Source organism: Elephantulus edwardii, unplaced genomic scaffold, assembly GCF_000299155.1.
Source record: "Elephantulus edwardii isolate Elephantulus edwardi_28Jun2011 unplaced genomic scaffold, EleEdw1.0 scaffold00150, whole genome shotgun sequence".
Lineage (NCBI taxonomy): Eukaryota > Metazoa > Chordata > Mammalia > Macroscelidea > Macroscelididae > Elephantulus > Elephantulus edwardii.
The window spans coordinates 2,756,566-2,781,191 of NW_006399900.1; the positions used below are offsets into that span (position 1 = coordinate 2,756,566).

At 39.7% G+C, this 24,626-nt stretch overlaps 1 protein-coding gene across 1 annotated transcript in view; it reads left to right on the forward strand.

Annotated features, from left to right (window-relative positions):
- The window catches only part of SPTLC3 (serine palmitoyltransferase, long chain base subunit 3), a 263,731-nt gene that overhangs the window by 149,173 nt on the left and 89,932 nt on the right, over window positions 1–24,626 (forward strand). Inside the window, exons 7-8 of the mRNA XM_006894749.1 lie at window positions 10,928–11,033; window positions 23,587–23,806. Coding sequence (XP_006894811.1) covers window positions 10,928–11,033; window positions 23,587–23,806 — 326 coding nt within the window. The remainder of the gene's footprint in view (window positions 1–10,927; window positions 11,034–23,586; window positions 23,807–24,626) is intronic.

Below are 24,626 nucleotides of genomic sequence, written 5' to 3' on the forward strand. Positions count from 1 at the left end.
ACCCCACCCCCGCAAAAGCAGTTTCTAGTTTCTGTGGGGAATTTTTCCTCTTTCTTTTTCGTTTCCTCGGCTGCCATCTAGTGGTCAATGATGTAATGCATAGAGGTTGAGTCTATTCTGACGTAGACCCTGCAGAACAGAGCCGAGCTGCCCTTCTGGGCTTCCAAGACCATAAATCTTTACAGAAGCCAACTACTACATCTTTTTCCTCCAGAGCAACTGGTGGGTGCTTATCACAGACCTTTTCATTAATAAATGCCACCAGGGCTTCTTTTTCAATTTTTTTTTAATTTTCATATAATAATACCTTTACAGTATGTTTCGTTCATATACATTGTTTTCTATACAAGAACTTGGGCACAAACAGAGACTTGTACACCAATGTTCATAGCAGCATTATATACCACACCAAGAACATGGAAACAACTCAAATGCACAACCACAATGGAACGGACTGAGAAATTACAGTACATTCTCACAATGGAATACTATGCAGCACGCAAGAGCAATGATTTTACAAATTATTATCTAACATGAGAGGGATTGGAGAGCATTATGCTAAGTGAACTAACTCAGGCTCATAAAGACAAATACTGTATAAGACCATTATTGTAAACAATATACAAGGATGGAGGGGAGCTTAAATATAGGGTCGCACAATTTGATGGGTAGAGGAAGGAATTGGTGAAGGAAAGAAGAAAGGTCTGGTGTGAAAAACAATGTACATGAACTTTATGAACTTTGTATGTAAATCAGCATAAGATAAATCTTTTAAAAATATTAAAACAAGTCCATGGAACAAAATAAGATCTTGAGTCTATCCCATCTGAATTTAAAAATTATCTTAAGAATAGGTTTGAAGCATTGAACACTGAGGATCAAAGACCAGTTGAGCTGTGGAATGACAAGGATATCATCCACTAAGAGAACAAAAGGTCATTACAAAGAGAGGGGAGAAAGAAAAATTGAAAACAGATGTCAAAAGAGATTCTGAAAATTACAGTAGGGTATCAAGAAGAGCTTAACAGAAGAGTCCAAAGGGCAACTCAAGAAAACAAGCAAATATGATAATGTAATTTGCAGAGAGTTGAACTGAAGAATAAAAAGGAGAAACTCGTTTGGCATTTATCAAGTTAAAAAAAAAGCTAAAAAATAAATTTAATCCTTGAGTTGCAATACTGAAAGATGCTATGGAAAAAAAAAATCTTGAATGATCCAAGACACATCAAAAGAAGATAGAGGGAATACACAGAATCAGAGAATCAAAAAGAATTGGATGACAGTGAAATATTTTAGGAAGTTCCATATTATCAAGAGCCAGTGATAATGGAGGAAGAAGTTCAAGCTGTACTGAAGGCATTGGCAAAAAATAAGGTCCCGGGAATCAGTGGAATACCAACTGACAGTTGCAGCCCTGGATGTACTATGCACTTATCATCTTTGCAAGAAAATTTAGAGAATAGCTACTTAGCCTTCTAACTAAAAAAAAAATTTATATATATATATATATTTGTTCTTACTCCCAAGAACAGTGATCCAAAGAAATGTGGAAATTGCCAAAAATAGCATTAATATCTTTTGCAAAAGAGTAATTAATTATTCCATTTCCTTGAAGGTTTTGGTTTGGTTTGGTTTGGTTTGGTTAAATAATGTGTTTTGGGTGAAAGTTTACACAGCAGATTCGGTTTCCTTTAGCAATTACTACACAGATAGTTGATATCTTGGCAATATCAGATAGCTTTTTTTTATTTGTTAACATTTTCATTTATTCTCTTCTGAATATTCTATTTTCAACAATTTCATTCTCTTACTTCCTTACCCTTCCATCTCTGTTCTAGAGTAATTGTTGAGCCTTCGATCTTGTAAAGGTTATTTTTATTAAAATGTGTAGGACTTGCAAGTGAAATTCTTTATAATGTAAACTAATCTATCATTTAGCTGACAGGTGATATCAGGAGATAGTCTCAATTTAAAACTTCAGCTTCTAGTTTAAGGTTTTAAAACTTTCTCAGGACAGTAGTCTCAGATACTCCTCTAATCTCAACAATCCAAGCAAACCTAGACTTTCAGTTCTATTGTGACTTTGATCTGAAAGGTTGGGAAGGGTATCTAAGCCCTATCCTGTTCTTCTGATCTCCGGAAAGATGAGACCACGATTCGTTTAGACCATTAGCCATATAAACTAGCTCTTCTGCATCTTTGCTTCTCTTCATTTTCTTTCACTCCAGATACATAGAAATCTGTCTTATGTCTTAAATGATTGTTCACAAGCTTTTAATATCCCAGGCACTATGCATCACATTGGGAAATAGAGTATAAACTTTATTGGCTGTTCTTTTCCTTATATGTCATCAAGTTAGAACTAACTCAAAGCTAATGTTCCACAGGCTTTCAGAAGCAAATAATCTCATGGAAGGAGTCTGCCCTTCTTCTGTCCATGAAGCAACTGGTAGATTTGAACTGTGTGCCTTTGAGTTGGCAACATAACTCTTACCATTAGGCCACCAGAGTTCCCATGCGCCACCAGAATTCCCATGTTCACTATTTTATTAATTGTCCTGTGAAACTGTATTCTAAGACTTCAGACCCAGAAGACTAATCTCCTGATGTATTTATGTCTAACAAGTATTCATAACTGTAGTGCCATTGGGATTTTTTTAAATTTATCATTAATTTCAATGAAAATTTACAAAGACTTTGGATCTCCATTCATTCACTGTTGCACTTTTCTCCCCTCCCAACCCTACCCCCTAGAACACTACCCTCTTGGAAAAGTAAAAGAAAAATTTTTTCATTGTTTTACAAACCCTCCCCCAGGTCCCTTCCACTATACAGCCTTCACTCTGGACTCCTGTCATGACAAAAATACCTAATAATTTTCCCTCTTAAAAAGTTTTCTCCCTCACCTGTTTCAATGGAGTATACATTATTGAACCCATCCTTCTCAGTCTCCTCCCAAACGTGAGGTCAGCCCTGCTTTGCAACAGTGGCGCCATGCAGTATTTGTGGGTATTAGTGCATACACATACATCTAAATATACTAGTTGTTGTTACTAAGTGCTATCGAGTAGGAACTAATTCATAGTTGACACTTCAGGGCGTTTTCAGAGAGTGTAAATCACACAGAAGGTGATTGCCTATTTTTCTCCTACAGAGCAACTAGTAAATTCAAACAGCTTACTTTTGGGTTAACAGCACAACCCTTTACCACTAGGCCACTAGAGCTCAAGATATATTGGTATGTGTGCATATATCTTTATACATACATACATACATACATACATACATACATATAAACATGTGTAGTGATACAAATAATTCTAGTGGTTATTGGTGTCGCTGCGACATTATATATGTCACATTCTTTATCACAAATGCCTTTTTCCTCTATGTGTTTCTTACTGGCATTATTTTCTTCAGTCACAGTGTAGACCCGTCACCCACAGCTGATTCTGCATTTACCATCATCAAAATAGATAAGTGTCTCTTTTGGTGGCCTAGTGGTAAGAATCTGTGCTGCAATTCCAAAGGCATGTGGTTCAAATCCACCAGCGGCTCCACAGAAGGATAAGCAATCTTCTTCTGTGTGAGTAACTGCCTCTGAAAACCTGCTGGAGGGTCAGCTCTGGGTCTCTTCTGACTCACTGGTACACAGTGACAACAATTAAATCTGTGTCTATGAAGAAATGAAACCCAGACATTCCTTAGAGGCAAGAATGGTGAAGCTTGGTTCAAATTCTTTGGGCATGTTATCAAGAGACACTAGTGCTTGGGAAAAGCAAGGGCTCAATGAAATGAGATAGACTGACACAACGACTGCAGTAATGAACTTGAGCATGGCAGAGATTGCGATGGTGGCACAGAAGAGGATGAGGTTTTGATCTGCTGCTGGTAGGGTCACCATGAGCTGTACTTTACAACAACATCTGGAGAATGATTTCCCCTTTCTCCTTCTCTCACCCATCTCTCATAACCACTAATGAACATTTGTCTCAGTTTTATACTTGTTTTTATTGCTATATGCCATCCACTCACCTGTATAATAGCTCTGAACCCTGCCCTATCCTGAGCCAAGATAATACAATATATGGCATTTTTATGACAGAGTTACTTAACTTAGAACCATGCCCTTTAGATTAATCCAAATTAGAATATGTCTAGAGAATTTATTACCCTTTATGGCTGTGTAATATTCCATTGTGTGTATGTATATGTATATATAATATATATTATATATAATATATATATATATATTCCATTCTCTTTATTCTTCCCTCAATGATCACTTAGGTTGTTTCCATCTTTCTACTACTATAAGTAATACTACAGGGAACACAAGTATTCATGAGTGGTTTTGTAATATAGGTGTCAAGATATTTTCTTAAAATTTTAGTTGCTTTTGTTGTTTGAAGTGTCATCTAGTTGACTAAGATTCATAGCAACCCTTCGAACAACAGATCTGAGCCTTGCGCCGTCCCAAACCACCATCACCAACATAGAGTCAAGCCCATTGTTACAGCCACTATGTAAAACCATCTTGTTGAGGATCTTCCTCTCTTTCTCTGACCTTCCACTTTCCCCAGCCTAGTTTTTTGTAAGGACTATCAATGTCCTAATAACATGCTCAAAGTATGTGAGATTCACCATCCTTGTCTCAAAGGAGCACTCTATCCTTTCTCCAAGACAGATCTGTTTAATTTTTTTTGTTAGTCATTGAGATATCCAATACTCTTCTCCATTCACAATTAAAAGTCATTAATTCTTTTTCTATCATCTTTATTCATTAGTCCAACTTTCACATCCATTGTAGTTAACTAAAAAGACCATGGCTTTGATTAGTTGAATCCTAGTCTTTAAACTGATATACTTGCCTCTTTAGAACTTTGGAGAAGATCTTGATAGCAGATTTTCTCAATGCAACATATCATTTGATTTCTTGACTTTTTACAATGGATATTGATTGAGGATCCAAGTAAAATTAAATTATTGATAACCTCAGTCTCCTCTCCATCTATCACGATACTACCTATTGGTTCAGTGGTGAGAATTTTTGTTTTCTTATCCTTGAAATATAATCCATATTGAAGACTTTAATTGAAGTCTCTGGCAATATACTCTTACAATCATTTTACTTGCATGTGATATTAATAATATTGTTTAATAGTTTCCACATTCTTCCTGCTCACCTTTTTAGGGAATAGGAACAAATACGGATCTTTTCCAGTCACTTGGCCAGGTTAACTGTCTTCCAAATTTCCTGGCTGCTATAGACTAGTGAGCATGTGCTGCATCTGTTTATGGAAACATGTCAATTACTACTCCATTAATCACAGGGGCCTTATTTTTTGCCAATGCCTTCAGTGCAGCTTGAACTTCTTCATTACCAGTGGTCATTGATCATACGATACTTTGTGAAATTATTCTGTTTGAAACAGTGACCTTGTGTATTCCTTCCATCTTCTTTTGATGCTTTCTGTATTATTCAAGATTTTGCCTATAGCATCTTTCAGTATTGCAACTTGGAGCTTGAGTTTTTTCTTCAATTCTTTCAGCTTGATAAACACCAACAAGTTCTTCTCTTTTGGTTTTCTAACTCCTGTTCTTCACAAGTTTTGTTAAATGCTTTGTTTTGCTTTTTCAAGTTGCTCTTTGAACTCTTTCTTTCATCTCTTTCAGTTCAACAATCTTTGTTTTTGCCTCTCTTCATTCTAATGCAATTTTCAGGGTCTACTCTGACATCCATTTTGGTTCTTTCTTTCTCCCCTGTCATGATGACCTTTTGTTGTCTTCAAGGATAGTATCCTTGATGTCATCCCACAAGTCATCTGTCTTCTATCTTTAGTTTTCCATGCATCAAACTCATTCTTGAGATTTTGAAACTCAAGTGTGACAGAATCAAGCTCATGTATTAGTTGTTGCAGACTTCTTTTAATTTTCTCTAGCTTCACTTTGAACTTGTTCATGAGTAAGTGAGGTAGAGGTAGTATGGTGAAAGTCAAGTCGCAGAGTGTAAGACTTGTAGCAATAATGCTTCTCTCCATGCAAACCTGGCTGTAAAACTTTCATGTGTAAATAATTGGTAAAAGATAATCATATCTTCAGGAGTTAATGTTAGCCTTGTAACAAACCCTAAACCTAAGAGACGCAGCTAATGTAGGATTTCATGAAACACTTTTCAAGTGTTATGAATTATATCAATTATATGGTGTATCCATAATCATTGCTAAATCCTCAGTCACCATAAATAGAAACTCACTACATCCTCTTTTCCCAACACTGAGAACCACAAATAATCTGTACAAAACAATGTATGAGTGATGTGAGGAGGACACATTTGGCCTGTATGCACTTCACAAAGGGGAACAGAACAGTCCCTATCTGTAATGTCCACAATACAAAATCAATTTCCATAATGTTAGACATGACTTCAACCTTCTTCAACTTTAATTCTAAAACCAATTTTACTGCTCTACTACTTGGTTCAAAATCACACTGATCTCACAGAACATATGCACTGTTATGGATTTTATTAGGGAAGTTGTTGTTGTTATATGCTGTCAAGTTGGTTGCAACTTAGCAACCCTATTTATTATAGCCCTAAACCCTGCTTTATCCTGCACCAATCTTATTGTCTCTGACACATCTACCCCATTACCCCAGCCACTCAACCAATCCACCTCATAGAAGGTCCTCCTCTCCTGTGCTGTCCCTCCACCCTCCCAAGCACGATTTCCCTCTTCAAGGACTAGTCCCTCCTTGCAACATGTCCAAAGTATCTCAGATGAAGCTTCAGAATCCCTGCCTCCAAGGAGCAGCCTGGCTTTACCCTCTCCAGGATGAATCTGTGCATTCTTTTAGCAGTCCAAGGAATATTCAATACTCTTCTTCAACACCACAACTCAAAGGTATCAATTCTCCTTCTATCATCCCTAGTCCAGCTCTCTGATGCATAGCAAGAAATTGCAAAGATCATGACCTGTATCAGACGCACCTTAGTCTCCATATTGGCATCATTGCTCTTCAGTACTTTGGAGAGGTCTCTGACAGCAGACTTTCCCAATACAATGCGTCTTTTAATTTCCAGGCTACTGGTGCCAAGAGTGTTGATTGTGAAGCCAAGCAAACTAAAGCTGTTTACAATCTCAATCCCTTCACCATCCATCATGATGCTGCCAATTCGCCCAGTGGTGAGAATCTTTGTCTTCTTGATATTGAGCTTCAATCCATATTGAAGGCTGCATTCCTTTACCTTTTGCAGCAAACGCTTCAGGTCCTCCTCAGTTTCAGCAAGCAGGGTGTGTCATCTGCATAATGCAGATTGTTGATGAGTCTTCCTCCAATCCTGATGCCACATTTTTCCTCATAGAACCATTTTGAGTCAGACGATCATATGACCTACTATGCTGGAGATGAAAAGGTGGATACAAATGGTGTTGCTTTCATAGTTAAAAAAGTCATTCCTAGATCCGTCTTGAAATACAATATTGTGAGTGACAGGCTAGTATCCATATGTATACAAGGAAGTCCAGTGAATACCACTATCATTCAGATATATGCACCAACAACCAGAGCCAAAAAGGAAAGAAAAGACTTCTACCACCTTTTCCAGTCAGCGATCAAACATGCAATCAAGATGCATTCATAATAATGAGTGATTGGAATGCAAAAATTGGGAACCACGAAGAAGGATCAGTAGTTAGAAAACATGGACTTGGTGACAGAAATGAAGCTGGAGATGGAACAGTAGAATTTTACCCAATCAGTGATTTATTCATTGCACATACGTTTCATAAGAAACATAAACAAGGTTATACACATGGATTTCACCAGATGGTATGCATAGGAATCAGATTGATTACATCTGTGGAAAGAATCACTGGAGAAGTTCAATATCAGCTGTGAAAACTAGGCCAGGAGCTGATTGTGGAACAGACCACCAACTACTCTTACACAAATTTAAGCTGAAGCTAAGGAAAATTAAGTGAAATCCACGGGAACCAAAATATGACCTTGGGTCTATCCCACCAGAATTTCAAAGCCATCTCAGGAACAGGTTTGAGACCTTGAACACTAATGAGCGAAAACCAGATGAGCTGTGGAAAGATATCAAGAATATCACCCAGGATGAATGCAAAACCTCATTGCAAAGACAGAGGAGGAAGAGAAGACCAAAATGGATGTCAGAAAAGACTCTGAATGTTGCACCAGAGAACACTGAATTAAGGAAGTTGGCAGGATACAATTCTTCAGTTAGGATGGCTTCTGAAGAGTGCTTGTAGACATTTTTATTTTTAGCCTTACGATTTAGATCAGAGAAACAAAGCTCTCTTGTTTTTAGTCTTGTTGATTATACCATAGAGTCAGAGCCAACCCATAGTTAACCCTCCAGTGAGTTTTCAAAGGTGATTAATCACGTGGGAGTAGACTGCTTATGCTTTTTCCTTCAGAATTGCAAAGTAACTTCTTGTCACTAGGCGACCAACACTCCCGCCAATTATGGTGTCTCTCCCCAACTGATTTTTTTCCACATTTTATTTCTTTTAAAACCCAATTTTTTAAATTATGATTTTAACAAAAGTTTACAAAAAAGTTATATTTTCATTCATTAATTGTTGTAGATTTTACACCATCTCCCTCACTTCGCCCTCCCACAGTTCACTCTTTTTTTAATATTTATTCATTGTTACACAATTAGCTTTCTCTCTCCTCTCCCCCAGTCCTCTTTGCAATGTACCCTTTTTCTAGGCTGTTGTCATACATATCATGTCTAGTCATATATTCCTTTTAAACAGTTCTTTCCTTCATCTGTTCCAAGGCAGTATTTATTATTTATCCCCTCTTTTCACTCTTTCCTCCCAACCCGCATGCTGGTCCTGTTTTATAACAATGGTGTTATGCAATATTTGTCATTTTATGACTAAGATATTTCACTCAGCATAATGTCCTTAAGGATCACACATGTATGGTGTAATATTTTTTTACTTTACTTTATTAACCTTAATGAACATTTACAGATATCTTGGATTTCCATTCATTCATTGATATATTGTGTAATATTTTATGACTTATTATTTCTCAGTGCTGTGCAGTTTTCCATTATATGAATATACCATAGTGTTTCTATCAATTCATTTGCTGGTGAGCACTTGGGTTGCTTTCATTCTTTGCTATTGTAAATAATGTAGCAATAAACATGGATGCATGTATCTCTTTGACTGGCAGCTCTGGTTTACTTAAGGTATATTCCTAGTAGTGTAATTGCTGGGTCACATAGTTCTATTTCCAACTTTTTGAGAAAGCACCATACAGCCTCCATTTTACACTCCCACCAGCAGAGAATAATAGTTCCACTCTCTTCATAACCTTACCAGCATTTGTTGATTTCTGCCCTGCTGAATTTTCCTATTGATACAGGGGTGAGATGATACCTCATAGTTGCTTTTATTTGCATCTATTAAAGCTAGGGATTTTGAACATTTCCTCATGTGTTTATGTGCCATCTGAATGTCTTCTTTGGTGAAGTGTCTATTCATATCCCGTGCCCATTAAGTGATTGGGTTATTTACCTTTATCTTGTAGGTGATAAAATTATTCCACAAATTCTAGATATGAGTCTCTTATCAAGTATGGCATTATCAATTTTTTTTTCCTCAGTCTGTGGCTTTCCTTCTTACCCTGCTAGACAAGTGGTTTGTTTGTTTTTGTGTTGGTTTGTTGTGTTTTTTTTTAATGTGTGTTGGGATTTGATTTTTAGAAGATCCCATTGATCTATTATATTCTTTCCTGGTTGTTCTCCCCAATCTTTGCTCAAACTTGGACAAAGATCCCTGAGTCTAGCTATAGCTCTGTGAGTCCTAAGTTAGCTTGGTGTCACATACGTCTCTGGTTCTCTACTGAGGCTGCTACATTCTCACGTAGGTCCTGGTTTGACTGTCACCGGAATATCTGGCCTTGAAGGACATGAGTTGTATTCTTTGCCACTTCTTCCTCTCTGGCCATGAGATTGCCCTCTTGTGCTGTTAAACTTGCTCAATTCAAACCTGAAATAATGGGAAAACTGACTAATATCATCACAAGTTGTTTCTACCCACTTTGTTTCACGTTCCCATCTAGCCAGACCGTGAAAGTCAGAGTCCAAGACTAGGAAAGCCATTTTGTACAACGAACCTATGATACCAGGTAACTTTTGTTTTCTATACATTTTCCTATTGATGTTTTGGGTTGTGTTTTTTTTTCCACATAGGATAACATAGTATTCATCCTTTGACTTATTTCAGTTGGCTTGTTTTCAAGACTCATCCATGTATCAAGGCCTTATTTTTCTTTATGGTCAGTAATATTTCAGTGAATATGTAGATCACAGTCTGTTTATTCCTTCGTTTGTTCATGAGTACTGCGTCATCTCAACTCTGTGGCTATCATGACTACTGCTGCAGTAAGTCTTGGCTGCAGCTTTCTGGTTACTTCTCTTCTTTCACTTCTGAAAATATGCCTGGGAGGGGAATTGCTGGAGCATATGGGAACTCAGTGTTTAACTTTTTGAGAAACTGGCAACATTTTCACAGTGGTTATATCATTTTGCATAAAGATTTCCTCCACATCATGCCAACATTTGTTTTATTTCTTTTTTAATCTTACCCATCCTAGTGGGGGTAAGGTTGTATCTCATTATGGTTTTTATTTATGTACAGCAGAGGAGAAACTGGTGTGGTTGACTCTGTGTACTAATACAAACCTCCCTGATCATTAAACTTATCATAATTAAGTGATAGTAACCTTTAAGCTTTCACTCTAGTTGCTTCTTGAGTCTCTGAATATTTAGGTCTGACCCTAAGCCTGAGAGATCTGAATTCATCTAGAGTAAGAAAATGGAGGAAAAAAGTAAAAACCCTCTCTTAACTCCATTTCTTTTTGCTATCATTTCAAGATGCACAGAACCTCGAGAAGCACTTGAGAGACGCGATAATCTATGGCCAGCCACGTACCCGCAGAGCTTGGAAAAAGATTCTCATCTTGGTAGAAGGTATCTATAGGTAAGTCCATATGTGTAAGTGTTGTAACACTCTGAAGTCCACAATTAGCTGAGAACGGGAAACATCGACCTCTGGGAGTTAGACAACACCAATTAAAGGCTGTAAATCACATGAGAGGAGATTGTCCATCTTTCTCCTTCAGAGAAGCTAGTGGATTTGAGCTGCCTTTTCATTGGCAGTGATTTACAGCCTCTGAAACTTGCTAGAGAATCAGCTATGAGTTAGTCTCAAATATACAGCAGTAAATAGTTTGAAGTGTATCAGTGCTAACAAAGAATCAGTTTTTGAATGAACTGGCATTTCTATGAGAGAAAATTATGTCACTCTGCTTCTCTACAGCCTTGGAAATCTTGGTGGACAATTTTGTCATGTAGTGTGAGGCCACTATGAGTCAGAATCAAATTCATGGTGATGAGCTTCCTAAATTCAAGATGATATGATCATGAGATCCTTAACCAATTAAGTGTGCAAAGACACTATTTCCAAATAAAGTCACATTGTGAATATATATGAATTTTTCATAGACATGTATTATTCAAATCACTACTTTTTTTTTCTTAATTCCTTCCATTATCTTTGGCTGTGACCAAAAAGCTGTTTCCCCAACAGAACAAGGGAATACTGCGTAGTTTGCAGCCAGAAAAAGTATATGTCAGGGTTGAACTCTTTATCCAAACCTATTCAACCTGCATGCTGAGCAAATAATTTAAGAAGCCAGACTATGTGAAGACGAATGTGGCATAAGGATTGAATAATCTGTGCTATTCACAACCTCACTTGCTGAAAATGAATAGGACTTGAAACACTTGCTGCAGAAGATCAAAGACTTCCATAGGGATTACATTTCAATATCAAAAAGCAAGAACCCCTTACCACTGGACCAGCAGTGATGGAGAGTATTTGCAATTGCTTCCTATGCATCTGAGGGCCGGACAATGACTAAAGATGGCAAAAGATGAACCGATGCTTTTGAATTGTGGGATTGATGAGGAGTACTGAATAAATATCCCACAGACTGCCAAAGGTACAAACAAGTACGTCTTGGTAGAAGTGCAGTCAGGGCGTCCTTTAGAGGAAAAGATGGTGAAACTTCTCACATACTTTGTCGTCAATAGGGACTATCCTTGGAAAAAGACACACTGGGAACGGTGAAGAATCAGAAAAAGAGAAGAAGACCTTCAACAAGATGGACTAACACCATGACTAACAATAGGCTCCAATGTGTCAGAGTTGGTGAGTTGGCTCAGGAACAGGACAAGGTTCAGATCTGTTGTTCATAAGGTAGTCAGGAGTCCACGTTGACTTCAGTCCATTGCCGTACTCAATGTGTCAGTCCATCTCGTTGACGTTCTTCCTCTCTTTCTCTGACCCTCCACCTTCCCCAGAATGATGTCTTTAACATTGACTAGGCAGCACTTAACAAAAACCATAACAATACACTAGGATGTCAAAGACCTTTTGAAATTTGGTTATTCAGTACCAAAACATCTTTATGGATAGGCTCACCAGACTCCGAAGACATGAACCTGGCCCATGGTTGGCAACCAAATACGAATAAGTGACCTTCTTCTTTCCTCAAAATGGTGACATATATGCCTCTGATTTTTTGGAGGGAGAGTAGAGGTAACAGACAATCGTAATCCTAAGTTTTCATGCACTTTTAACTCAGAACGGCCACTAATCCATCATCAAAAGTTGTACTTTTTTTCGTTCCAACTCATGGCTGAAGTAATTTATTGACTGTTTGTTTTATAAAATGCAGTGCATGGAAATGATCATATGAAACATAATGTGAATGAAGGTATGTGTGAAACACAATGCCTATGAATGAAACACAATGTATATGAATTGTGTGTGCAATCCAGTATAAAATTTAAAAATTATGTAAAAAAAGAATAAATAAATCGACTGTTGTTGTTGAAATGGAACTTGCTCTTAAGCATCTTCTTGTGGCTGCCTTAGTCAAGGAGCCGTGAAAACATGACCCCAAAGTGACTGTTCCAAAAACAATTCCCCGTCAACCCTGTGGTTACACATCAAAGCAAATGCTTCCTGTGAGATAATTACTGAGAAGTGGAAAATGTTAAAATAGAGACATAAAGGATGTGTATGAGGAGTATGGCTGCAAAGAAGGCTGGAGGACAGATGGACCATTCATGTGACTAAATTGATTTGGGAGTTAGGCTCTGGCTTGAACATTGAAAACATCCACAGACACATATCTGGGCCCTTGGCGCTGACTGTCAGTTGAGGATTAAGGTGTTCTGTTTTTGTCTTTCTCTTTTTTTCTTTATTTAGTCTTATTAATCTGTCCAGAACTACCTTACAACACAGCCACTGGCTCCAAGAGAGTGAAAGCAAAAATATTCAACACCTTAGACATTAATCCGCACCCCTCCTAAGCAAAGCAAACCCAGGGCTGGCCCAGATTCCAGAGGATGGAAATCAGAGCCCAGCCTCTGATGGGTGAAGTCCCTTATGTGCAGAAGAATAGGGTGTATTGTGAGCAGTCATTTTTGGAGACAAACTAGCATGGTAGCCCAATTACCCTGGGATTTACAGAGAATAAGGTTTCCATCCTCCATAGACTTGCCTTGGCAAAGTAGTTCCTTTCTTCTCATCCACACAGGAATTCTATCTTTAGAAGAGACTATTGCCTGAAAAGCTATGTTCATAGATAGGAAACAAGGCACAGGTCTCAGTGCCTCTTGGATTTCAGCTTCTTTGTCTGTAAAATAAAGTTAGTCTAGAGCAGAGATCCAGGGAGCTCTGGTGGCTTAGCAGTAAGGAGTAGCACTGCCAAGCCAAAACCACACAGTTTGAATCTTCTCACTTTTCGGGGGGAGAAAGATAGGCAATCACCTCCTGAGTGATTTACAGTCTCTTAGAACCTGCAGGAGGGTCACCTATGAGTTGGTTCTGATTCGATGGTACATAATAATAACAGAGTGGATTTCCAGGGGCACAACCTCAGAGGAACAGCCTTTACCCAGATGTTCTTATTTGCTGCTGTCTTGGGGGTGGGGGGTGGGGAAGAAAGAAAATAGAAGTCACTTCCTTCTAGGTTTTCCAAAGGGTTAAGGTGAAGAATACAAAGTCAGTAGTTGACAAACGCACGTCTAGTTCTCACAGAAGCACTGTAGACATTAACGTGTTAAAAGTCCACACATATCCCCCTTTGAGTTTTTTTCCTCAAGGTTTTTTATTAATCTCTTGCCTGCAGCCTGTCACCAAGAACAACATACGCTCCCATGTACTACCACGAGCAGTCCACATAAGTCACTTTTTCCATAACTCCTAAAAGAGCAGTCAATCAAATCAGAAAGTCCCAAGCAGAAGGCGAGTCAGCCAAAGTCAGGTATGACCTCCAAAATGTTCGAGTAACTCTACAAAAGTAATAATAATAATTATATTACCATTCATAGATGATCTTGCTATTATTATTTATATGTTGAATTTAAAGGAGCTCAAATTTTGGAGGCAGGCCTATGACTTGGGTTCCAATCCAGACTTCACCCCTTACGGCTGTGTGTGTATGTCCCAAGTGCCTTTCATGAAGAATGGGGTCATGTGAGCACCTAGCAGAAGACATAATTCTTAAAGCCCACAACAAGGGTAACTGTCTTCATCAAATTTTCTTTTCAATTGAAGAAGTTGTAGTTTGGGAAATAACAAGTCTTCTGAATCTCAAAGCTTGTTTGTTCTTCATTCATCCAGAGGACAGGGCCAAGTGAGGGAATTTACTTTTAGCATACTTATAAATAAAATGTCCCTGACTCATTGGACAAATCCACTGTGAAGGATCTCTTTAAAGTGCTAGAGAGCAAGGATATCACTTTGAAGACTAAGATGTAACTGACTGACCCAAGCAATGGTGTTTTTGAATGCTTTGTGAAAGTTGGACAATGAATAAGGAAAACTGAAGAAAAATTGACATCTTTGAATTGTAGAGTTAGTGAAGAGTACTGAATATGCCACAGACTGCCAAAAGAACATAAGAAATTTATTTTAGGAGAAATATAGCCTGTGTGCTCCTTAGAGGCAAGGATGAGGAGAATTTGTGTCACAAACTTTGGGCATGTTATCTTTGTAAAAAGACATTAAGAGTGAAAAAGTAAAGTGTCAGTGAAGGAGAGGAAGACTCTCAATGAGATGGATTGACACTGGCTTCAACAAGGAGCTTGTGCAAAACAAGTTGTGAAGATGGTATGGATCAGGTAGAATTCCCTTCCGTGGTACATGGGTTCAAAATGAGTTGCAACGAGCATCTAAAGACAACACAACAGGGCCGTTCCAGAGGCCAGAGCACACCGTAGCCCCACTGGTGCTCTTTTGGCAGCAGTAGCCTGGTCTTTTCTTCAAAGGCATCTCTAGATGAGCTTGAACCTTCAAATTTCAGTTACATGCTGAGCTTGTTAACAATTGATGCCACCCAAACTGAATTCCCAAGGCTCAGATAACTTGCCCAAGATAGATAACTAAAAGCAAGCAGAGATGCGATTCAAACTCATGGCCTTGCAGAACCAGGGTCTCAATGTAAACAGAAGAGTCAACATGTGAAGACAAAAAGCGGGCAAAGCCATCATTTGACAGTCGGCATGAATCATCTGTACCTCAGCCTCTTCATCTCTAAAATGGGATGGAAACATGCAGTCTAAAATGCCTTGAGTTTTTATTTAAAAGAACAAGAATATTATCTTAATGTTCTGTGTTTTTCTTCAAGCCTTTTTTAAGAGAACACTGTTCAGTTCTTGAGAAGCTGAGGATTTCTTGTCAACTCATTATGACTTGTTGCTGTTATGTGCCGTCGAGTCATTTGCGACTCATAGCGACCCTATTCACAACAGCCCTAAATCCTGCTCTATCCTGCGCCAACCGTACCACCTCTGACACACCCATCCTGATTACCCCAGTCACCGAATCAATCCATCTCATAGAGGGTCTTCCCCTCCTGCGCTGTCCCTCCACCCTCCCAAGCATGATGTCCCTCTCCAAGGACCCGTCCCTCCTGGCAACATGTCCAAAGTATGTCAGACGAAGCCCCAGAATCCTTGCCTCCAAGGAGTAGCTTGGTTTAATCCTCTCCAAGATGAATCTGTTTGTTTTCCTGGCAGTCCATGGTACATTCAGTACCCTTCTCCAGCACCACAGCTCAAAAGCGTCCACTCTCCGTCCCTCTGTCCTCCCTAGTCATTGTCCAACTCTCTGATGCATAACAAGCGATTGCAAATACCATGGCCTGTATCAGGCACACCTTAGTCTCCAGAGAGACACTGTTGCTCCTGAGTACCTTAGAGAGGTCCCTAACAGCAGACTTTCCCATCGCGATACGCTTTTTGATTTCCTGACTGCTGGTGCCAAGAGTGTTGACTGTGAAGCCGAGCAAACTGAAGCTGTGAACAATCTCAATCTCTTCGCCATCCATCCTGACGCTGACAATTGGTCCAGTGGCGAGAATCTTTGTCTTCTTGACATTGAGCCTTAGTCCATACTGAAGGCTGCAGTCCTTGACCCTTCGGAGCAAGTGCATGAGGTCCTCTCCTCAGTTTCAGCAAGCAGGGTTGTGTCATCTGCATAACGCAGATTGTTAATAAATCTTCCACCAATCTTGATGCCACAATTCTCCTCATAGAGCCCAGCCTCTCAGATAATCTGCTCTGCATACATGTTGAAAAGGTATGGAGACAGGATGCATCCCTGGCGTACACCCTTCCCTATTTTGAACCATGCAGTGTTACCCTGCTCTGTTCTGACTACTGCCTCTTGGTCCAAGTATAGGTTTCGTATTAGCACAATTAAATGTTCTGGGATTCCCATTCTTCTCAGAGTCAGCCACAGTTTGTTTTGATCCACGCAGTCAAATGCCTTTGCATAATCAATGAAAAACAGATAGACATTCTTCTGGTATTCTCTGCTTTCAGCCAAGATCCACCTAACATCAGCAACAATATCCCTAGTACCACCACCCCTTCTAAACCCAGCCTGGACTTCCGGCAGTTCTCTGCTGACGTGCTGTTCTAATCGTTTTTGGATGATCTTCAGTAGAATCTTGCTTGCATGTGAAATCGATGACATTGTTCTGTAGTTTCCACACTCAGTTGGGTCACCTTTCTTTGGAATGGTGACTTAGAACTCGCATTTATTAAAGAATATACTGATGGGGGGTGGTGTGATGGTGGTGATTGTGTGCCATCTAGTCAGTTCTGAGACTATAAATTCCTTGGGAGGAGACTGCCCATATTATCAGCTGATGAATTCTAACCACCTACATTTGAGTTGGAAGTTCAGCTCCTTAACCACTGGAGCTGGGGAGGGAGGGGGCGGGTCCCAAATGGCTGGAGGCATAAACTTGAGCTCAAACATCCAAAATAACATTAATATATGAGTAATACTATCATTGAATTATTAATAACAAATTATTACTCAGCCCTCCCCCAAATTACATGTATTATATATTTGACTTCTCAAAACACTACTTACTTTAAGAATGCAAATCAGTCTCTTCCCTGAAATTATATGCAAAAGGCTAAGAACTTAGAGGTAAACTCTATCCTTTATCTCTATACCTGAAATAAAGACAGTAAGAAATCGTGGCTATGTTATTTTTTTTTATTAGTTTTCTTTCATTTTTTAACTCTTTTCCCAATTTCCTTGTCCAGGGTTATATTTCGGGCCCACCAAGAAGTTTTTTCCACCAATGCAATTGGCAAACTGGTGGTTTCATTCCAAATCCTGCCTTTAGGTAATATAGTTTATATGTAGAAGGAAAGGTGCTGAGAGAGGGCTTTTTAGAAAGGAGTCTTGTCACTTAGCTAATACATTATGTAATAGAAAAGATATAAAGAAATTATTCAGGGCTTGCTGGTTTAAGTTCCCACACAGAGCATCAAATTAACTAGTGGAATTATCTGTACCCACAGTTGTGTTTCAGTTGTTTTTCTTCTCCTTGAAGTCAAAAGAAAAAAAAAACAAAACAAACACCCAACATTGCTTCAGGAAGATAGAATAAAGAGCCATTTCGTTTTTATTATTTCTGGCACTGTGGGTTTTGTGTGGCGTTGTTTTGGGGTTTTTTTCCACATGTATCATTGCGTCAAAATGGCACAGACAGCATTTTTTTGTGCACGCACCAAGCCCAACGCTGCACTGTAGGTAAAGATTCAATTCAAGTTTAGTTACATTGAGAAAATGAAAACTTGATGCGGGTGAGCATAACTCCTTATAAAAGTGGAGCTCTCCCTAGGACTCCGTTCGTGCTCGGAGTTAACTCCGGAAATGAGCAGTATCCGTAGGGTCATTAATCTTAGAGGAAGAAATATAAACCAGGTGGGGCAGGCTCCTAGCAGCAGCGAGACCAGCCCCACCAGCGGATGGCTAATTAGTTGGCTTGAGTGTCTGCAAATTCTGTTCAACTTTAACTTTGGCTCCTGCCAAGCTCAGTTCCAGGACAAAGAACGGCCACTTGTGGCACGTCAGGTTTTTACATATTTGTCTTAACAACTTAAAACATTTTAAAGGTAAGAAGAAATTTCTAGAAGGCCAAAGCAATAAAGCAGTTTATTATGTCTGACCCCCACACACCTCCTTCCTAAAAGATTGGACACAGAGCTCAGTCAAGGGTTTCAGGTTCCTTAAATCCAGTTTCAACAGACTCATTCTCTCAGAGCTTCCTTCTGAGACAGTGGGGATAAACACATCGTGTGTCTGGGAGCTCCCAAGCACTACATCTTGTCAGCATCCCGAGAACACTACCAATTATGTCCTGCCTTAACCCTTATTTCACAAATGAGGGCGCTGAAGCAATAGTGTCAGGTAAGTTGTCCACATTCCCGAGGAGCGAGCTACCCAAAATCTGAGGCCACAATGTCCAAGGATCACACTGTCTGTCTTTCTATGGAAACAACTTTCACAAACACTAAATCTTGGGAAATACTGGCATTTTCTTCACAAAAGAAAACTCTAATTCATTAAATAAGACATTAGTCTTTATTCCACTAAAATCTGAATTCAGTCATCCAAAATAAGCCATCGCATCACCTCCAAACCCACACGCCTTGCTCTGGGATATTGTATGACTGGAATTCTCCTGTGTTGAGCCAACACTTAAACTTACTACTCTTTGAAATGCATCAAGTTTAACTTAATTTCTAAGAAAGAGGGGAGAAGTCCCTCTCATTATTTGATTCCATTGCATATTTCCTGAATTACATTGGCACATTGCTTGAATTGTTTGACTGGCTCTTTTGTGTGCGTGACCATGAATTGTTATGTTTTTCCAGAATTCTCTGCCAGTGCAATCAAAACTGTGGATGACATAGATACAGCCTACAAAATGTCCCAATAACCCATTAAAGTTAAACTTCCTCAAAGCTACTAAATTCCAGGGTATTGTTTACATATGAACTTTTATTTACTTTTCACACCTATGTTTGCCTTTGCAGGACTTGCCATGTTTTTGCAGTCTACACTCTATGAAAAATAAAGCACTTTAAGATAGAATGAAAGGGCTCATCTCTAGCAGCAGTGCAGTGTCTGCCACCCAGCAGCAGTGGCTTCTTCGAAATTAAAATGCTTAGCTCTCGCTGGGGGCCTGCTGTGCTGCAATCCCAAAGCCTGCTCTCCAAATCCGCCAGCTGCTTGGTGAGATGAGGATGGACAATCTCCTTCTGTACTATTGATTGCCTCAGACACTGAGTCAGTTCCGTCTTCACACAACATCGGCCCTCACTAGAACCACTGATTAGAAACTCTCGAGAACATGCCAGCAATCCACATTTTTACCCATACACAACCCCTGGGACATATATTGCCCACAAGACTTTGAGCCTGTCTCTTAGGAAGCTGCCAACCTGCTTGTAGCAGCACCTAGCAAAGGCCTGGTTAGCTGCATGAATCCGAAGAAACATGCCTCACCCCGCTAATCCCAACACCAGAAGCTACATGAGCCATCCGTGTCCCAAATAAATTATCAAAATCCAAATTACCTCAAGATCTATTTTCCCTTGGTTTAGCATGCCTCTCACTACTGGAAATATATAGTATCAACAGAAAATAATTTGGTCACAGAAAGCTGAACAAGCCGGGGTTCTGTGGCCCTGGGTGGTGCCAAAGTGTTAACAGCCTTAGCTTCTTACCCAAAGATTGGGGATTCCAGCCCATCCAAAGATGCCTGCGAAGGAAGCTCCGGCTATCCTAGCCGTAAAAATGCCTGCTCTCACAGGACCACCATGAGCTGAAATATACTCAATAGCAACTGGTACAAGGCAAGTTCTGATGGCTTAAGATTGAGGATCACTGCTTTAATGCTGCAGAGTAAGACAACTCTGCCAAGCCCTTTGTTTTCCCCCAGTGAGCGCCTGGGGACTTTCGAGTGGGATTCAAACCCACACCTCCATTGCAGACAAGAATTCTTAGACTACTCTTCTCCTGCACAGTTACTGCCTCTGAAACCCCCTTGGAGAGTCACCTACGGATCAGTTCCAACTTGACAGCACATAACACCAGCACAGTACTAAATAATAGTCTTCTGTGTGCTTTTAAGTCTCTCTTATTTTTTTTTGCTGATGAAGTGATAAAATTTTATTGTATTTAATCTTGACCTTTGATCTCAGTATTCTGTAGAATGATATGAGAAGTGCACATGAACTGCTTCTGCTTTGTGCCGAAATAATCATTGTCTTTGTTTTAAATTTCTGTGTCTAAATTGGGGTAGGCACTCTAGTGGCTTAGTAGTAAGGAGTTGCACTGCCAATACAAAGGCATGAGGTTCAAAGCCACCAGCTACTCTATAGGAGAAAGATGGACAGTCTTCTTTCATGCAATTAACTGCCTCTGAGAACCCACTGGAGGGTCAGCCATGAGTTAATTCTGACTCAATGGTACATAATAACACCACCAACAAATTGGTTTATTTAAGTCGTTGTAACACTACATATTTCTTTTGTCAGATACTTTTGTTTTATACCATGTTGAATGCTTTGCACTGAGTCCTTTAAATTCAGCTATTTCCTATACCTTTTGTAAAAGTATAAAAAATTTCTTTTTATACTGGTTTACTTACAAAGTCTCACTTTTTATCTTTAGAAATTCAAGCAACAATTTAGATCATAAATAACTAAGTAATATTGGCAGCCTGGTAAAATGTAGAGTTCTACATAGTATACAAATGTTGTTGTTGTTGTTCTTGTCATTGTTGTTGTTGTTAAGTGTTGTCAAGTCGCAGGCGACTCATAGCGACCCTATGAAGGAGAGTCCTCAACGCTTAGGTGCCTTTCTTCCTCTCTCCAGGTTCATAGGGTTTCCGGAGGCAAGCTATTATGGAAGTGGATGTCACTCCTACTTCCAAGCTTTTTTTCATTGGGGAGCTCCACCCCACTCTCTGTCCGCATTGGCTAACCAGCCATTAACGCATTTGACACATCAGTGTCACAGTGTTCAGCTTCACAGCAACCAAAAGTGACCGTGGTAGGCCAACTTGTACACCAGGGCTATACAGCCGAGAGGAGTGTCTGAACAAAAACAATGAAAGACAGGCCCGAGGGTCGCAGATTAAAAGTCACCCACCTTTGGCTTGGTAGGATCGCCTTCTGTCCACTGGGCCAGCTGATCTTTCTCTCTATGTTGATGTTATTGTTGTTAAGTGCCATCAAGTTGCAGGCAACTCATAGTGACCCTATGAAGGAGAGTCCTGGACACTTGGGTGCCTTTCTTCCTCTCTCCAGGTTCATAGGGTTTCCGGAGACAAGCTATTATGGATGTGGATGCCACTCCTCCTTCCAAGCTTGTTTTCATCGGGGAGCTCCACCCCACTCTCTGTCCACATTGGGTAACCAGCCATTAATGCATTTGACAAATCCGTGTCACAGTGTTCAGCCTCACGGCAACCACAAGTGACTGCTGTACAGCAACTTGTACACCAGGGCTATATGACCTCGAGGAATGTCTGAACAAAAACAATGAAAGACAGGCCAGAGGGTCGCGGATTAAAAGTCACCCACCTTTGGCTCCACACCTCGTGGGCCCCAAAGAACCACCACACCTGCTCGGAGTCCCCAAACCCACCTCCCTCCAGAAGCCAGAGACCGGATCCAGCTGGCATTAAATACCCCAAGACCCTAGGCGGGCTTGGCCTTTCATTGTCTTAGCAGCCTGGCACGCCCAAGTTCTAGAAAACTCCCTGCCCCAGACCCCCCATTCATCTGGCTAGTCTGCTCTGCCCACCCCCTTATGGGCCCCAAAGAACCACCACACGTGCTCAGAGTCCTCAAACCTACCGCGCCTCCAGAAGATTATACAAATAGAACTACTGAAATATATAGAGTCCAGAGTGGTCTGCTTGTAAAAATCAGCTTTATGAGGTCAATATGAGACCAAATGGCATCAGTAATACAGTGAGCTAATTATTCACTTGGAATTAGCCATCAAGACAAAAACATTCAAATTCATTTCATGTAAATTATTTTTTAATATGCACAGAAATTTTTGAACATTTCTTCAACATTAATAAGGTTTCCTTAAATAAAATGTGCCTTAAGAAAATAATTACAGAAGCATAGGAAAAATTAAACATTATTAATGTTAAACATAATTGTTGTTTGCCACTAAGAACTGACTCAAAGCTGACCCTCCAGAGGGTTTTCAGAGGTAGTAAATCATATGAGAGGAGCTAGCCTGTCCTCCTGTGAAGCAGCTGGTAGATTTGAACCACAAGCCTTTGAGATTGCAGCATAGCTTCTTACCACTAGGGCACCATGTTGCTGGTGATTGTAATTGAATTGAGCACAACTCATAGCAACCCTAGGAATAAAAGACCTGAAGCCTTTCTATAATTATTGTTTCTCAAAGTTCATAGGATTTTCAGAGGCATGTTGTTTAGGAAGTGGATGCCACTCCTGAGATCTCATAAAAATTATCAGTAATTAAAAAACAGACAAATAAACCAAAATCAAATATATCCTTTGTCTCACACACATGGCAACCCTCTAAGAGTGGAGCTTCCCCATGGAGTTTCCAAGGCTGTAATCTATAAACACAGACCTGCACATCTTTCTCCTGTGTCGTGACTGATGAGTTCGAAGTCCTTGACTCTCATTTAGTGGATTATGAGTATTTAGCAAGAACTGGAGGAAAGAGGGAAGGGATGTTCATTGATTGGGGGGCACTAAGATTTCATTTAGAGATATGAAGCATTTTTGTAAACAAGTATTGATAGTAGTTTCCCAGCATTGTGAATATTAATAAAACCACTGGATTCTAACCTGAAAACAATTAAAACAGAAAATGCTGTGTGGGTCTATTTTAAGACTAGGAAGAAAGGGAGAAAAGAGGGAGGAGAAGGAAATGGGAGGAAAGGAAAAAGAAAGAGAAGAGGGAGAGTGGAGAGAGGGAAAAGGCAAGGAGAAAAAGGAGAGTAGGAAGAAAGGAAAGGTGTGCCTCCTTCACTCCTGGCTGATTGATGTCCTGCAGGTTAGCTGAGACACACCAGAAGGGGGACCAGTGCAAATCTTCCTAGAAAGTTCAATGTTACTCATAAGCATTTCTTTTTGTGATGTAGCATGGAAGGTTCCATTGTGCACCTGCCTCAGATTGTGGCTCTGAAGAATAAATACAAAGCCTACCTCTACATAGATGAGGCTCATAGCATTGGGAGCGTGGGCCCCACTGGCCGAGGTGTCGTGGAATTCTTTGGAATGGACCCTCGTGATATCGATGTGTTCATGGGCACCTTCACTAAAAGCTTTGGCGCTTCAGGAGGTTACATAGCTGGAAGGAAGGTAAGCATCTCCAAAGTGTATGTAAAACTTGATCTTCCTGGGAATGTAGTCTTTACAGGACTTCTCTGATTTTCTGAGAATTTCTGTTCTATTCATACCTCTTTCTTGAGCTTCATGGTCTAGCTACAGTGGATTCACAGACAAGTCAAACACATAACTTCTAGGAGCTCGCTCTGTAACAGTGAAGACAGACACACAATGAGCAGTCACATTCTCATAGGATGATAGCGCTAGCAGCGTATGCCGGTAAAGACCAAGTGCGGAGTGGAGGGAGTGTCTGGGAAGTCTTCTCGCATGAACACCAATCTTGTAGACAAACGATCTGGAAGCAGGTGCCTTGTTACATTCCTGAAATGGGAAACACTCCATATCACAGAAATAATAAAGAGATGTTCAAGAGCCATAAGCATTTTTGGTTTTGTAGCATGAAAAACTACAAAGGATGAGAGCTACAATAGGCTATTTTTTGTGTGTGGTTATTATTCTTCCCCCCCTTTTTTTAATTTAAATAGCATTCCGTTTATTACAAATATTTAGTATTGGCTTCCCATATTTCCCCCCTTTTGTTTTTATCATAAGTATGTTATCATCTAGATGAGCATCCTTTATACACAAACAAACAAATTAAACATAACAAACTCAAAGAAATACTTACCAAAATCTCCATATGATCAGAAAGATTCAGGTTGAATATTCCTTGAAAGTTTGTTTTAATTGTCCCATTGCCACAGTGCTTGTCAAAGCCAGTTCTGATTAATCTCCTTTGTCAGTGTGTCCTTTGCCATTCCCTATCACTCCTCCCTTAGAGAGATTTCACCCT